General features: G+C 42.0%; 1 protein-coding gene and 1 non-coding gene across 2 annotated transcripts in view; one reads left to right on the forward strand and one right to left on the reverse strand.

The window, feature by feature from the left end:
* The window catches only part of Rab8b (RAB8B, member RAS oncogene family), a 68,874-nt gene that overhangs the window by 16,056 nt on the left and 35,668 nt on the right, over positions 1-17,150 (reverse strand). Inside the window, exon 2 of the mRNA XM_050125706.1 lies at positions 757-817. Within this exon, the coding sequence (XP_049981663.1) occupies positions 757-817 (61 nt within the window). The remainder of the gene's footprint in view (positions 1-756; positions 818-17,150) is intronic.
* LOC126491807 (U6 spliceosomal RNA) lies at positions 6,293-6,396 on the forward strand. The gene has a single exon (XR_007589469.1). It is a non-coding gene; the product is annotated as a U6 spliceosomal RNA (small nuclear RNA).

Raw genomic sequence — 17,150 nt, forward strand, 5'->3', positions numbered from 1 at the left:
GTAGGATCCTGGGCCCTTCCTTCCTAGCCTACAAAGTGTGCTCTGCCACGCATTCATTCCCTGACATTTGCTACCCAGCACCTCATCAGAGATCCAAACCAATGGTTCTACCAAAGCCAAGACTAACTGGACCAAAGCAAACCATTTTTTTCTTTATAAACTCTCTTAACCACTGTTCTCTCTCTCTCTCTCTCTCTCTCTCTCTCTCTCTCTCTCTCTCTCTCTCTCTCTCTCTCTCTCTCTCTCTTTTTTCAAGACAGAGTTTCTCTGTGTAGCCCTGGCTGTCCTGGGACTCACTTTGTAGACCAGGCTGGCCTTGAATCAGAGATTCACCTGCCACTGCCTCTTGAGTGCTGGGATTAAAGGTGTGCACCACCACTGTCCAGCAAGTATTCTATCTTAGTGATGGAAAGAAGTCCTTAATTTAAAATATTGTGGCTAGAAGAAGTCCATGGTCTGTGACACTTAGCCATTTTGCTGCATCTAAGTCACAGTGGCAACTCCAATGAAGAACTATTTTATGTTTTTGAGAATTTGTTTCTTCTCGTAGAGATTTGGAAGGATGGGCTCTGGACCTCTTCTGGATCAGTTCTGCTCCTCACCTCCCCACCCTGCCACACAGGGATGTGCAGCGCTTATTCCCCTTGGTTTTTAGAAAAGAACAGTCTGAAGGATTGCACCATGTCTCTAATACCCTCAATCACATTTTAACCCCATTCAAATAGAAATGCCATGTGTCTTCATTTTTTTACTTACCATATCTGAAGCTTAATTTTCTTTCCATCGAGTTCTATCGTTCTGATTTTAAAATCAATCCCTGCCAGAAAACAAAGAAGGATATGCTAAGTTCCTCAGATTCAATCCAAGTCTTATTAGGGAGGGAACAAAGATTTCTATTGAAGAAAAAAAAGCTCTCCAACGCACTGGAAAATGTGAGCGCACAGAGGGTGTGAGTGGCATGCTTCCTCTGAATGCAGGCTGGAGAAAGGAATGCTGATCCCTCTGCAGAGCGTTCCCACACATGTGAAATGCACGATTACAGGCCTCATGATCTGGGCACAAATGGACTACATCCTGAAAGTTACATAACTCAGAAGGGCTGAGAACATATTTTCTCCTTCCCGAAATATATGTACACAATGCTTTCGGTCCACATGCCCCAACCTTTCCCTACAGAAGGCCATGGAGCCTCTTTAAAACAATTTTCTTTCCCTCTCTTCACTTGCTTAGTCAGAACCTGCAAACTTAAGAAAAAATGAGATTCTGCCTATTTCATGGCAAGGGAGGGAAAGCTTATTCTATTTCATATAATTAGGAGGGATTTCATATACATCTTAACAAATGTCCTAACGGATTACTGCCACCCTGAAACTGCCACCCTGGTTTTCAGCCCTGGCCACACTTCAGAATTCCAGAGAGAACAACGACGACAGAGAGAACAACAAAGAGCTCACTTGACAAGGCCTGCCTCCTCCCAAACTGCTGACACCCATTGAGTCTGTCACAAGCAATTCTCAAAGCTCCCAGTGTAATGTGAACCTGAGGCCTAAGCTTTACAGGCCTGAAGGGTGGCACAGGAAAGGCCTTTGGGACTCTGGCACCTCAAATGTTCACCATCTCCTCACCTATCCCCAAATCATGACAGCTCAAAACTTGAAACTTCCTTAGGACTTCTACTACAAAGAAGTACAAAACCCTTGTCTTACCAGCATGCTTTAACATTTATCAGGACTTTTTTTTTGAGATATAGGGTCTCATTAGCTCGGGCTGGCCTCAAATCACTAGGTAGCTGAGGATGACCCTGAATTGATCTTGCTGCTTCTCTACCTTCCAAGTGGTGGAACTGCACACTTGCACACCACTCCACCACCCCGGCTTGCTTATGCAGTGCTGGGGAACTTAGGCCTTTCTACAAGCTAGGTAAGCAAGCACTCTCCCAACCTCAGGAATAAGGGCTTCTGTGGGGATCAGAGATGAATATAGCTGGGCAGCAATTTGCTAAACCCCCTCATCTGGCCTCTCGGCTGTATTTAGTTGTTTCCCCCCATTGTTTCACCTTTTAAAACACTGAACTCAGTCTCCAGTAGTTTTCAACAACACATATAAACTGTGTGTCCTATAAATGGGCTTGAACAGTAACTGCAGCCATTTGGAGTGTGCAGGGGTATTACACAGCCATGTATAATACTTCTTCACAGGGAGGTGGAAAGCACCCAAAAAGACTGCTTCCCAGTTCCAGCTCTCAGTAATGCATATGCATAAGCCAACAGGATTTCACCCTCTTCTCTGTGTGGTACTTTTCCATGGGGGAGCCTTTGTAGCTTCTGGATGTAGAAACAGACAAAAATGCCACCCCAACTGAGCTATCAAACTAGCCTCTTAATCATTCTTTTCTCTCACTAATGGCCCTGGACTGAGCAAATACAATCTGATCCCAGTGTTCCCGGGTGGCACGGCTCCCCTTTCTTCTACAGTAGTTAGTACTGCAGGAGTAGCTGGTAACAGAAGCATGACTCCAGTGCTAGCATCCCACAGCACCTATGTCCACCCTCACTTGTTTCAGATGGAGACACTAGTTTTTATTGTGATGCGATTTTTTAAAATATCCCCAAATCCAGTGTCACAATGACCCTGTAGAAATCCTCTTTTGCACAGGCAAGGGGGCTAATGGGCAACAGCACTTTTCAACCTGAGTTCAGTGTTGAATCTCAAGTAGAAAGAGAGAACTAATTCTTTTCAGTTGTTCTTTGACCTCCACACATGGGAATGGCAGGTGTGTGCCCAGTGCACCCCTCCCCCACCACAGATACACACAAACCTCGAGTATAAAATAAACTAAAACCAAAACCTACCCTTTCCTTTTTTGGCCCCCACTAAAGAACAATGCCTAACACTCAGTAGGCATTCAATAAATTATTCTTGAAATTAACATTAAAATGTTTTTAACTATTTTTAATTATGTGTTTATGTGTGGTTGCATGTGTGTGCAGAGGTCAGAGGTGCTGATTCCCTGGAGCTGGAGTTACAGGTGGTTATGAGTCACCTTATATGGATATAGGGACTTGAACCTGGTGGCAGACACCTTTCATTCCAGCATTCAGAAGGCAGAAGCAGGTGGATCTCTGTGAGTTTGAAGCCTGCCTGGTCTACAGAGTGCGTTCCAGAGCCATGTCTCAAAACAAAACAAAAATAACAGCTTAGGTCTTCTGGAACAGTAATTACACCTAACTGTGAGGCACCTCTCCAGCCCAGAAATTAACATTTAAAAAACAATACTCATGCCTTTCCAGATCAGAGAAATAAAGCCAGCAAGAGGGGCAAAGGGAACTAGAAGGTAAGAAGTTCTGCAGTGGACCTCACAGTCAGGAAAACAGTACCCATCACTAAGCTGTATGCTTCCAAATGGGAAGGCAGTGGATTTGTGAAGTGTGGTTTTTGCCACATTAACTCAAACCAAATTTGGCTTCATTCTCAGATGCTCTAATAGATGGGGGGAAACACAACTCAACTCAGTACTAAGATAACTCGATTTGCTTTATAAGGAATAATGGCCTCAGTTAATCCCATCAGCCAAGCTTTAGTGAAACCAGGCTCAAAATAAGGCAAATGTCAAGGCTTAGTCAACAGGTGTAGTGATATTTTATTTGTATTTTAATAAATAAAGCTAGACTGAAGATCAGAAAAGCAAAGCAGTCAACCACTAGAGAGACCTTTTACCTCTACCAAATCTACCTATCAGACCGATAGGGTGAGATCCTGTCTCCATAAATCTTCAGAGTCCACACACCAGTCAGTTCCTGTTTCTTCCCCTTTATATTCCTCTCTCTGCCCAGCCAGATTTATCCTGTCTCCACCTCCCTAGAGCTGGGATTAAAGGTGTGACTCCCAAACACTGGGATTAAAGGTGTGAGCCACCACCACCTGGAGGACTGCTATTGTGTAGCCTAGGGTGGCCTTGAACTCAGAGATCCCCTGTGCCTCAGTCACAGTCTCAATCTCCCAAATCCTGGGATTAAAGGTGTGTACCACCACTCCCTGGTCTCTAGGGGCTTAGTGTTGCATTCTGATCTGCAGGCCAGCTTTATTTATTAAATACAAATAAAATATCACCACAAATGAGCTATCTCTGTACCTCATGTCCCTTTTCTGTAACTGTTATCCCGCCATGTAGCAGACCAGCCCTAGAGTATCATTGAACCTACCTGATTCATGAATCATTCTGGGCTCATAAAATGTCATTAAATGTAATTTGTTTAAAGAGTGGTTTTCTTTCTTCCCTTATTATTAGCATATGTGTGAGAAAGAGCTCTAGTGTGCACTACAGCTGAGCGTGGAGGTCAGAGAACAACTTCCTTGTGAATCACGGTATTTGGCATTGGTTCAGCTGCAGCGTATTATAGTGAATTAGCTATTGGAAAGGCAATCAGAACTTTTCACTAAAAATGGAGGGTATTAATAGTACTGATAAGAACTGAACTGGGAAGTGAAAGACCTAGACAGGAGGCTTAACTATTCTGGACTGCTGTATCCTCAATTATCAAAAAACCAAAACAAAAAAAACTAGGAAGGAATACATTCCATGTGTCTATTTATCGGAGATAGGGCGTGTTGCGTGGGGGCCTGAAAACAGCTTGTGGGGATCTAGTCTCTGTCCATCGAGAGAGTACAGAGGCTGAACTCAGGGTGACAGGCTTTACCCATCTCACCATACTCTCCTCGCCACCTTGCTTTTTCTTTTCTTTTCTTTCTTTCTTTCTTTCTTTCTTTCTTTCTTTCTTTCTTTCTTTCTTTCTTTCTTTCTTTCTTGTTTTCATTTTTGTTTTTTTTTTAGACCAGGTCTCTTACTCTCTTACTTGACTGGAACTTGTGATGAAAGTGAGGCTAGTTGGCCAGGGAGATCCGAAGTTTCTGAGCATTGGGATTTCAACACACAACTTAAAAAAAAAAAAAAAAAACCAACAACAACAAAACAAACAAAAACCCCCCATAGGATTGAACTCAGGTCTTTGTGCTTGGAACTTTCCATCTAAGCTCCCTCCCCAGTCCCTGGTGTCTCATTTTTTAAGGGCTTGTCATAGGAACATCATATTCTGGTGGTCTAAGGCCAAATATGTGCAGTAATCAGTGCCTTGGGACTTACCAAGATTGAACTAATCTAAATTCATCCAAGATTTAGGTTAAGGCCCATCTTAACTCAAAGACTGGAAAGCTTGTTTGGTATGAATCATATATTTTTGCAATATCCAAATATATTTCATTAATGAAATTTCATATTTGCATCCACGTGAAATGGGCAAACCATAACCTGTGTCACCATTCCCTGTCACGAACATTCCTCCATTTACTGATTAACTGTTGTAGTTTTCCGACGGTAACTTCACTTAGTATTTAATCACCAACCAGAAAATAAAAAGGCAAGATGGTGAGCAATCCAGGAATCTGACACATCCTCTGCTAAACTCTGATGGTTCCAGCCAGGTCAGTCCTCCGGCCCTCCTGGCTCGTCCCTGTTCCCCAGGACAGTCCTCCGGCCCTCCTGGCTTGTCCCCATTCCCCAAATGACTAGAAGCTGAACGCAGGAGGAACTGTCACAAAGCCAGCACCAATGACCACAGTGCAGGCCTCTGTGAGGTGCGTGAACACACATCCAGGCAAAACACCTTCACACACGGATAAAATATAAAAATTTAAAAGAATAAAATCGAAGAGAACAACTGCATCTCTAGAAACACAGCTTTCTGAAGCACTATTTCCTGATTCAATAGACTTTAAAGAGCATCAGTTTTTGGCAGCAAATAATACAATAATTTGTGTTCAAAACAACAGCTCTCTGTCAGCCTGACTCATGACCACTCCACGAACACAGACTATGTGAGTGTGGCCCACTCAGCTGGAAACCTAAACCAACATCTACCTCGGGAGGCCAGAGTTGAGTAAACCCAATGGGATTTTTCCCATGGTTTTAAAACAGACTTACACTTCCCATTAAAATTTATCTATTCAAATAACACAGGAAACATACTGTAAGAAAATATTCCCAAGGGATTCAGGCCATTTTCATTTTGACAGGTTTTTCTGAATTGATTCTTATGCTAAATGGCTGCTTATAATTGATCATGTTATCCACTATAAGGAGGCAGAAGAGGGGATAGGACCAAGAATCACATGTCTGGGAAGAACCTAGGAGATTAATAGCACAGGTTTGCTTTTATGGCTAAGAAAATAGATCCAGATAGATGGAGGAATTTAATTAGTCATAAAACCCAATACAAATGATGAATTAAAAATTTGTGTGCTCATTTCGGCAGCACATATACTAAACCTGGAACAACACAGAGATTAGCATGGCCCCTGCACAAGGATCCCATGCAAATTTGTGAAGCGGTCCATATTTTTTTATCCACTTGGCACTTCATCTTAAAGTACTGCCTTGTAAGGGAATTATTAGAGATGCCAGGTAATGTAATGGTAATGAGATTTATTTTAAAAAAATTTCTATTGTGTGTGTATAATGTGACCATGGGTTTTTCAGGCCATAACAGATATGTGGAGACTGGAAGACAACTTTGTGAGATCTATTTTTGCCTATCTTTACCTGGTGATCAAGGTTAGGTTGCCAGCCTTGCACACCATAGACATTTCCCACTGAGCCACCTCACTGATGTTCACATAAGGTTAGCTGATACACTATACCAATAAACTATGGTCTTCTCACATTACAAACATGCTGTCATCTAAGGATGGAGGAAAACAAGATAATATGAATAAAAAAATCCTATTTGCAAATAAAAAATTAAATTTTGTTATTTTAAGATCACGACTGCCTCAAGAGACATGAACAAGAATGTCCAGGTCTTGTTGTGATGCCTGTTCTTTAAAGGTCATGGGAAAATACTGGCAACACCGCGATGTCCACCACCAGGAGAGGAATACCAAGAATACACTCTTGGTATTCGAAGAGCGAATGCTCTGAGGCATTAACAATGCCACATCTATCAACACGGCGGAATCTAACAAAACATAGCATTAACTGGGAAAAAAACAAGTTGCAGAAATATAGTCAAATTATTACTGGAAATATTTAAAACTGCTAAAAATAAAGTCTGTTTCATCAGCACAGACATCCATCTGTAAAGTAGTACAATTACACTTACATCAATTGATAATTAAAGCATAAAACACGGGGCTGGAGAGATGGTTCAGCAGTCAAGAGCAACAGCTGCTTTTCCAGAGGACCGGGGGTTCAATTCCCAGCATTCATACCACAGCTAACAACTGTCTATAACATTAGACTCAGGGAAATCCAACTCCCTCTTCTGGCCCTATAGACATTGTACACAAGAGACGCACAGATATTTGTGCTGGCAAAATACCATACACATAAAATAAAATTTTTTAAAAAGCTTAAAACATGCATGAAAATAGTTGGTAACAAATTAAATAAAATAATAAATAGTAAAATAATTATTATTTCTGGAAAGAAATTAAGGGAGGATTAAATTGAGAAGTCACATGGGGGATTGATTCTATATTAACTAATTTTTAAAAAGATTTATTTTTAAATTGTGTGTATGCACATGTGTGGGTGCGCACATGAGGGCAGGTTCTTATGAAGGCCAGAGATGTTGGAGTCCCCTGAGCTGAGGTTAGACCGTGTGTGAACCACATGATATGGGTGCTGGGAATTGACTTCAGATACTCTAAATGAGCAGAGCAGTATGTGCTCTTAACTGTTGAGCCATCTTTCCAGCACTATAATTTCATTACTTTTAAAATCAAGCAATGGGTACGTGGATATGAGTGTTTTATATTAGCAATGATAGGTACTGGATCCCCAGTTGCTGGGTTCCTCTGCCATAGATGAAATAAGCCAAATCAAACCTAACTGATAAATCCAGGTTAAATGAACAGATCAAAGCAACGCCTGGGTGACCCTTGGGAAGGCAGGGTAGTAATCACGTGGCTACCAGGTCTTATATAGCCTGTAGGCATGGTCTTGAGCAGCCCCAGGGAAGGGGGCTGATTTTTGGCAGGCTTTCTCAGAGACAGTATTTGGAATGGGAGGAGTGAGACCAGAGCATGGACTGCCCCTAGCTGGAGATCCCCAACATCCCAACCTTTCTGGGTATATATGGATGGCGGTAGAGCAGTATTTTCATATACACGTAAGACTTTAAAACTTCTTTTACATGTGTATACATGTGTGTTGCCTGTAAAAGTATGAGCACATGTGTGTGGACGTGTGTGCATATGTGTGTGGGTATCTTCAGAGGCTAGAAGAGGAAGTCAGATCTCCTGGAACTGCAGTTACAGGCAGTTACAAACAAAAATGCTTTTTGAAAACAAATATTATGGTTGGATGATGCCTCAGTGGGGTGATCAAGCATGAGGACCTTGAGCCCATGCTAAAAATACTAAAACAAAACATCGTGTGTGGCACTCTGTATCCACAACCCCAGCACTGTAGGGTAGTGATACTCCAGGGTGGGCGTGGCCCTCACAGGCCAACCAGTCTAATCAAAACAAGCTCCAGGTTTGTGGAGACATCTGTCTCGAAAAAATAATGTTAGAAGTCACAGAGGAAAACACCTGACATTGACCTCTGAGCCCCCAAATACATATACATAAAATAAAAGGTAAAAAATAAAAATGTAAAGCAAATATTGGTTGCTTGGAAAACAAAAAAGAAGGCAGACATCCATTCACAATACATAGGAAAGCCATCCAAGTTTTAATAATGAAAGGGACTTACAAAGATCTAGCCGCAGACTAGCCTTCCAGCCTTGTTCAATATAGAGGGCCTGTGAGCCCTATAATATTACCATGTTGGGTAGGTATTCTGTGTGTGTGTGGGAGACTGGATCAGATAAAGGAGTCCTGATTTTCCATTCAATAAGAGAAGGAAGAAGACCCCCATTCCTTCCCCCATGGGGTAAGATACTAGGGCTCTGCTAACATCTCTGAGAAGAAAGCATTTTATGGGATACCCAAGGACTCGGGGCTTCAAGGAACTAGAGAGGTGTGATGTCGAGTGTGTGCCCATTCACAGTTCTGCTTATAATACAATTCTCAGAAACCAGTGAGGCAGCTGGAGGCAGCTGGAAAGATGAGTTTCACCAAGACTGAGGAGGAAACATGGAGCACAGCCCCACCCATAGTAGACAGACTTCACAGAATGGGCCACCTTTCATCCTGCAATTTAGAAAGAGTTTAACGCGGAGAAGGAGCAGACAGACTACTCCCAACTATTTCAGGCTGAAGTTGAACTAGTTGGCAGATGTGAATATACTAAGCACCTCCCCCAAGAAAGGAGAGGCTGCCCTGGGTTAGTGGCGGGGCGAAAGGATACCACTGGCTGAGTGTGGGAAAGACTGCTTTTAGGCTGGCCTTGGGAACTCTCTGTGCGGGGTGCGGGGCAGCAGGCCAGCCCTCCTGACCTTCAGCATGAGCTGTGACTTGATGTACTCTGTGCTGTGGGTGCTACAGTTCATAACTACATTCAACGTCTCTGTTCTGGAGACTCCTGGAACTCTTATCAGGGGGGCGAGGGTGCAGAAGAGGCCTGCTGCCTGAATCATTAAAATTAAAATCATTAAAAACCGAGAGGTCTTCAACTGGATTTTCCCTACCTGTCCTACTGAAGTTTAGGGGCTTGCTGTTGTTACATTAGGCTTTGTCTTAGGTTCTGATCTTTTGGCTGCAGGCACTAGAACCATGGTAGGAAGGTACATTATCTGGATCACTCAGCCTTTCAATAAATGATAGCAAAGCACAATTCCAAGACTACGTTTACTCAAAGCACTGAACATTTTTCTACATCGATTGTCCATTCCCTTTGATGCACTTTAAGAGGCAGAAATTTAACATCATGTTTTTACAAGTGAAAAGAAAAAGATTTATTTCTGTTTAAAAGCACAACTGAAAACAGCTGGAACCCCAAGTTGTCTGCATGTGTGTTATATGGTTGGTAGATTTACATTTCTGAGCTATTTCAGTGGAGAGCTTCCCAAATAGTGAAATCTACTTCAGAGAAACCTATATATACTCTCTTAATTACAAAGATTTTTTTATTTTACATAAAGTGGTACCCTCAGAGGTCAGTCAGATCCCCTGAAATTGTAGTTCCAGGTGGTTGTGAGCTATCATATGAGTGCTGGGAATCAAATACAGGTTCTCTGGAATAGCAGCAAGTGCTCTTTACTGAGGAACCATCTCTCCAGCCCCCCTGTTTTTGGTTTATGAGTCAAGAGCCTTGCTATTTAGCCTAGGCTGGTCTCAAGCTCAGGATCTTCCAAGCTAGCCTCCTAAGTGGTAGGGCCACAAAGATTTTTACTATTAGCAATTCAGACGCAGCACAGGCTGCTCAGGCCAGTTTTGAAACTCTCTGCCAGCCACATTTTGCCTAGGCTTGTGTGTACTTCTGAACACAGAGAATAATGAAATTTGAGCTGGCTTCTAGGTGATTATTTAAAATCTCTATCTAGTGAAATTGGAAAAAATGAGGCACAGACTTACTTTAAATATTTTTTACAAAGAAAAAAAACTTGGAGAAAATGTATAAAAGTAGAATTATAATTAAGAATGCTACTTAGATTTTAAAAGGGAGGGTTAAGACATTATTCTTTTATAAATAAACATTCTGTTAGTTTTAAATCTATTGTCACCATATAGTCAGCGCTTTCCAGCTTGAAAATTTTAGTCTAATATTTAGGAGGCAAACATTTAGATGAGACTTTAGATAGCCACTGAAAGCTATGCATATTTGTTAGCTCAGTTAAGTCAATGCAAAGAGAACTAGCAAGGGCTCATAAACATGACTTACCATTTACAAGACTCCTGACAGCTGGACAGTGGTGGCACACGCCTTTAATCCCAGCACTTGGGAGGCAGGTGGATCTCTGAGTTCGAGACCAGCCTGGTCTACAAGAGCTAGTTCCAGGACAGGCTCCAAACCTACAGAGAAACCTGTCTCAAAAAAACAAGAAAAAAGGACTCCTGACATACTAACAAATGCAGTGGAACCTTTCATGGTTCTTCAGGTCTTCTACTCTATGAACAGGAAGTGGCAAGCTAAGTCCATCTGTGGTAGAAATTAACCCTGACACAAATCACCACTTCCTGCTTTAAAAAGCTGCATTGCTTTGCACTATTTTAGAATTTTCTACTTATATCTCAATTAAATAAGACAGCTGTACCCATTAGATCTGATTGAACTAACAAGAGATGAGAAATCAGGAGTTAGTTCTACACCCTGGGGAAGAATCCTCAATTTTTCTTTAGGCCACAACGTACGTGGCAGAATAAAAGCCCTACAGTGAAGCACAGATTAATTTCTTTGGTGCTGCCAGGGAGAGAATTCTGAGCCTTGGAAATACTAAACAAGTACTGTGCCAGTGAACTGTGTCCTGAACCCGTGCATGTACTTTAACAACTTATGTGTATGTGCTTCTGTCTTAGTGTTGCTGTGACAAGCTGACCATCCGGGGTTTTTGGAGGAATGTGGAAGACTAGAAAAGCAATTATACACTGTAAGTGGGGTTAAGAGGCCATCCCAGTTGGAGCTTTCTAACCGTAGAGCTGAGAACCAAGTAGAATATGGAAACCTGGCTCAAGAGGCTTTAGAGAACAATGTTAGCAATCAGACTAGAGACAATTCTTGTGATATTCTTGCAAAGACTGTGGTTGCTTTCTGTCCCTGTCCTAAGGACCTGCCTGAGGCTAACATAAAGAGTTTGTACTAATTTTGTTGGCAGAGGTGGTTTCAAGACAGGCTGATATTGACTCCATTATGTAGTTATGCAGGTCTAAAGGAAAAGAACAAGTAGGGCAAAAAGAAATAAAAATTTACACTTTGAGAAGAAAAAGTACATCAGGAAATTTTTTTAAAATATATTTATTTATTATGTATACAATGTTCTGTCTGTGTATATGCCTGCAGGCCAGAATAGGGCACCAGACTTCATTACAGATGGTTGTGAGCCACTATGTGGTTGCTGGGAATTGAACTCAGGACCTTTGGAAGAGCAGGCAATGCTCTTAACCACTGAGCCATCTCTCCAGCCCCTACATCAGGAAATTTAATGTTATAACCAAGTCTTATGCTCAAAGGTATGAGAAGTTTAAAGAAAGGCCTGATGGTAAATGAAACAAAGGAAGTGGTGCACTCAAGGCAAGACCCCACTCCCTAGTACCAACTTGTCTTAGTTCCTTTTCTGCTGCTGTGAAGAAACACTATGACCCAGGCAACTGAGAGAATCAAGTTTACTGGGGGCTCACAGTTCAGAGGGTATGGAAATGATCAACATGGAGGATAGCATGGGGGGGGAGATGGGGGGAGCAGGCATGCATGAACCTGGAGCAGCAGCTCAGAGCTTAATCTGATCCACACGCACAAGACAGAGAGAGCTAGCTGGGAACGGCATGGGCTTTTGAAATCTTTTACCTGCACACATACATGTATCTCACACACACATGCACATGCTCACAGGTACTTATACACACACAGGAAATGTGTCTCAAGTGTTATTCTAGAAGTAGCAATGAGTTTGACATTTATCATGAGAGGAATTTAAGATTGTGAACAGATATTTTGTCTTCAATCAAATCTCTGTTCACAAAGAATTTTATATGCGAACTCTTCTTGAAAACTCAAAGTTCGGAAAGCTCTGAGATTTCTATTTTCTTCCCGTAATTAACTCATGATCACCTCAAGAACCAAACTTCTCAAAAACGAAACCAGCTGCATCTCCTCTGCTCCATCCATGTTGCCAAGAAAGTCACCTCTACAACAGGAAAACCTCTATATGAGTCACCAGACTCTAAGCCAGGAACTGCCTTGTCTGGACTTTTAACAAGTCAGTCGGGCTTGTTCACTTAGAGGTTAAAGAAAAACTACAGTCACTGAAAAAAAATCTTAAAAACAAACAGCAAATCCCTCACCTTACACATTACTGCAATGGGGGGAAAAAAAACAGATTGCCAAATCACTGGAGTTAATTCTGGGAAAAATGACAACTACATTCCAATGATGCTGAAAAAAATATGCATCAAGACATGGACTGGATCTCCTGGATCTGCCCATGTACTGAACATTATCATTCTATCCATTCATTTAGAAGCTGAGAAGAAAGACTAGGAGCCAGGTGCAGTGGTACACACTTTTAATCCCAGTGCTTGGAAGACAGAGGCAGATCTCTGAGTTTGAGGCCAGTCTGGTCTAGAGTAAGTTCCAAAAAACTGCAAACAAAGGATAGTCTTGCTCCCTCTCAGACTCAGTTCTTTAAATAGGAACTATAAAGAGTGTTATCCATGCCATGGGGCTGAAACAACCTTAGCAATATTTGTTTTCTAGGAAAATTCTGAGTCACTTTGTTTAGAAGAATTTTAGGTTATATAGTGCAAAATATAAAACTTAGAAATTTACCTCACCCAGTTAATATGAATCGACAAATTGGGGAAGGGAGCAGAGGAGGAAGGCCTGTACCAAATTACTGGAGGCAGAAAGAGAACTCTAAAGGCATACTCGCTCCTGCAAGACCTCAGTTTCTTCCCAGCTACCCTCTCTGTGGAAAAACAGTAACTAGAGGTTGTAAAATCAACCCAAAAGAAAACTCAGCTCTGAATCTAGTTTGCAAAGCCTCCTCCATCAAGTCCACTGGCATTCCAATGCTGTACAAGAAGCCACTGACACCAACAATGTTAAAACCAAACGATGGAGTATGTGGCCGTGAAGAGAACAAACTCAGCAGAAATGACACACGTAGAACACTAGTTTTCTAATAAAAAATGGAAAACTACTAATGATTACATCATTCTGATTTGTAAGCACATTCCCTTCTGATACAATAATTTAAAGCTCACAGCTGTGAATATCATGTTTTGAATCTGAACTGTACCTCCAAAGTTCATGTTCTGAACACCCAGTCCTGGGCTGTGGGTGGAACCCTGAAGGCTGTGGAGCCTTTTGGTGTGACCCAGCTAGTGGAGGTAGTTCACTAGGAAGGTCATACTCATTTGGGATCCATGTTTGGCCACAATGTGAGGTATAGGAGGTTCAGGAAAGCAGCCATGCCTTTGCTGCCATGACAGACTGAAATCCTATGTAACCGTGCACCAAAATAAATCTTTGAAGCTGTCAAGAATCTGGTCACATGCATGCAGAAGTAATTAGTACACTTTATAACCTCCACATACCCAATAAGCCCGTCTATGTATGTAGTCAGTTCCCACCTTAAGATCAATTTTTGTGACTTTATAGGTGCTGAAGGTTTCTGTAAAAATTTCTTCCCTGGTTTAGTCTTTAAAGCAAAAAAAAAAAAGAATAAAGGAAGAAAGAAAGAAAGAAAGAAAGGAAAAACAGACGAGAAAAAAAGAGTTTTAAACAGCAATTAGCTTCATAAATCTAAGCTCTTTCATCTAAGTTCCAAACCTAGAGATTTATTCTGGTCTGGCCCAGGGATGAAGATGAACACACACATTTTCTTTAGTATCTTTTGTTCATACAGCCATTTGCCTCCTTAAGAACACAAAGAATGTGGAACAACTATATTTAAAGTATAAAATGTGGGAGTTGTCGACACATGCTGCAGCAGATCTTGAGTTTAATCTGTATTTCCGTATTTCTCTGCTGCAGGATTCCAGTATGCAAACAAGAGGAGAGCGGGAAAGGAGGAGAGAACTTCTGCAGCATGCACATGAGACATCTTACACCACCAACCCGACACTGCCATGGTCAGAGAACCTTCAGTACCACGCTCCATATACATTTTCTTAAAAGACCAAAGACACATTTCAAATTATTTTTCAGCTTTTAAAAAATAAAAACAGATTTAAAGTAGGGACTGAGATAAAGGCCTTTCTAGCCCTCTGGTAGCTAAGATGGGGCCACGCACACTCCTGCCCAGGCGTCAGTGTTCACTGGGATAGTGCCTGCAACAGCTAAACTACTGTAATTAACCTGAGTATCTGTCAGTGGGGCGAAGGGCAAAGGGTGTGTGGGATACTCACACAATGAAATTTTTCTTCTGTCATAAAGAAAAAGAAAGTTATGCTGTTTACAGGAAAATGGATGCAACTGGAAATAATCACATTAGGTCAATTAAGGCAGTCTCAAAGACAGATAGCCTATGCTTTCTTCCTTTTGTGGCTCCTAGACTTTAGAGATCTGTAAAATCGTGTATGTATATATGACATGGAAGCACAAGAAAAGCTATTGAGGGGGATGGAGGGGACAGGAGGGGGAGGAAGAAATGAGGACAAGAGAATAAGCTCAACATATATTTTATACAAAAACTTTAAATATATATAATATAAAACTGTTTAAATGCACAGATATTTCCACCAACTCATTCCCAGTGTTGGGTAGGAAAATTATTCAATTTGTATTGCCTTTTCTCATTCTTTCAAAACTGACAGCTCTTTCTAGGTCCTGGAGATGAATGTTAACAATTACCCAACATCCATCAGCACCTGCTTTCCTCAGGTACACATTTCAATTTACAAAATATATGCTTTTTAGACATGTCATCCCCAGGCAATTAGCTGCCCCAACTGACAGACATGTGAAATACAAAAGACTCATTTGGAGAGCTCTAACCTGAGGTCATGGGCACAGAAGAGATGACTTAAATTCTTACAGTGGCTGGAGGTGAACAACTTCTTGAAAATGGCTTTGTGTGTCTGTCCTACCCCCGCCTCTTACTTCTTGTCACATCAGTCACTGAAGACTTTGTGCCTTATCCATCATGGAGCAATGCTTTGAAGCTATTAAAAGTAATCTTTGAACATTATCAAGATTACATAGAAACTTTCTAAGTATTTGCTATAACATTATAAAAGCAGCAAAACTAGCCGGGCGGTGGTGGCGCACGCCTTTAATCCCAGCACTCGGGAGGCAGAGGCGATCTCTGTGAGTTCGAGACCAGCCTGGTCTACAAGAGCTAGTTCCACACCAGACATGAAGGGAGTAGGATGTCGGATGTCATGGTTATAGGAGCTCAGAGTGCTGGCTAGACTGATGCACAGAGGTGCAATAGGAGCTTGTTCTCACCATTGAACTGACCATTCTTCCAGTGAATACACAAAGGCAGAATGATTTTAATTCTTCCCCTTTCTTCAAGATGGTGTAAGCACTGAACTAGGAAAATCATCTCCTAATGGTTATTTAATTGACACAAATCCGAACAGCTCTCTTCTCAGGGTGGAAACTCTGGGGTGAAAAGAGAGGGTAGGGTAATTAACTCCACTGACCAGACCGCCAAGAAATTCTGCCTGTAAATTCTGCTTTGTCCCATTACCGTGAAAATAATCTGATCTGCCAAGTTCCAAGGTTACTGGAACCTGAAATGGTATCTTGTTCATTTTTATGCTTGGCAGGGCATCTAGCATGCGGCTTGCCTTGTAGGGCCCAATCTATAAACACTCGAGGGTGGGGCTCACTGAGACTAAACGTGCTGTTCATCTGCCTGAAGAAGGGGAAGAGGAGGGAAGAAAGGGAGGGTTGGGGAGAGCTTGAGGGAGTGGGATAGTTGAGATGGAGGAAGGACAGATATGAGAGCAAGGAAAGAGATATCTTGATTGAGGGAGCCATTTTGGGGTTAGCAAGAAACCTGGCTCTAGAAAAATTCCCAGGAATCCACAAAGTTAACCCTAGCTAAGACCCTAAGCAATAGAGAGGGTGCCTGAACTGGCCTTGCCCTGTAGTCAGACTGATGATTATCTTAAATATCACCACAGAACCTTCTTTCAACAACAGATGGAAACAGAGGCAGAGACCCATATTGGAGCACTGGACTGAGCCCCAAGGTCCACTTGAAGAGTAGAAGGAGGGAGAGTATGAGCAAGGAAGTCAAGACCATGAGGGGTTCACCCACTTAGACAGTGTGCCTGATCTAATGGGAGCTCACTAACTCCAACTGGACTGGGAATGAACAAGCATGGGATCAAACTGTCCCTCTGAATGTGTTTGACAGTTGGGGTAGACTGGGGGGCCAATGACAATGGCACTGGGATTTGTCTCTACTGCATATACTGGCTTTTTGGGATCCTATTCTTTTTGGATGTATACTTTGCTCAACCTGGATGTTGTGGGGAGGGCCTTGGACTTTCCATGGCAGGGTTCCTTGCCCTCTCTTAAAATTGGAGGGGGGTAG

This window comes from Alexandromys fortis, unplaced genomic scaffold (genome assembly GCF_014885135.2).
Source record: "Alexandromys fortis isolate MF-2015 unplaced genomic scaffold, M_Fortis_MF-2015_v1.1 scaffold_22, whole genome shotgun sequence".
Classification (NCBI taxonomy): Eukaryota; Metazoa; Chordata; class Mammalia; order Rodentia; family Cricetidae; genus Alexandromys; species Alexandromys fortis.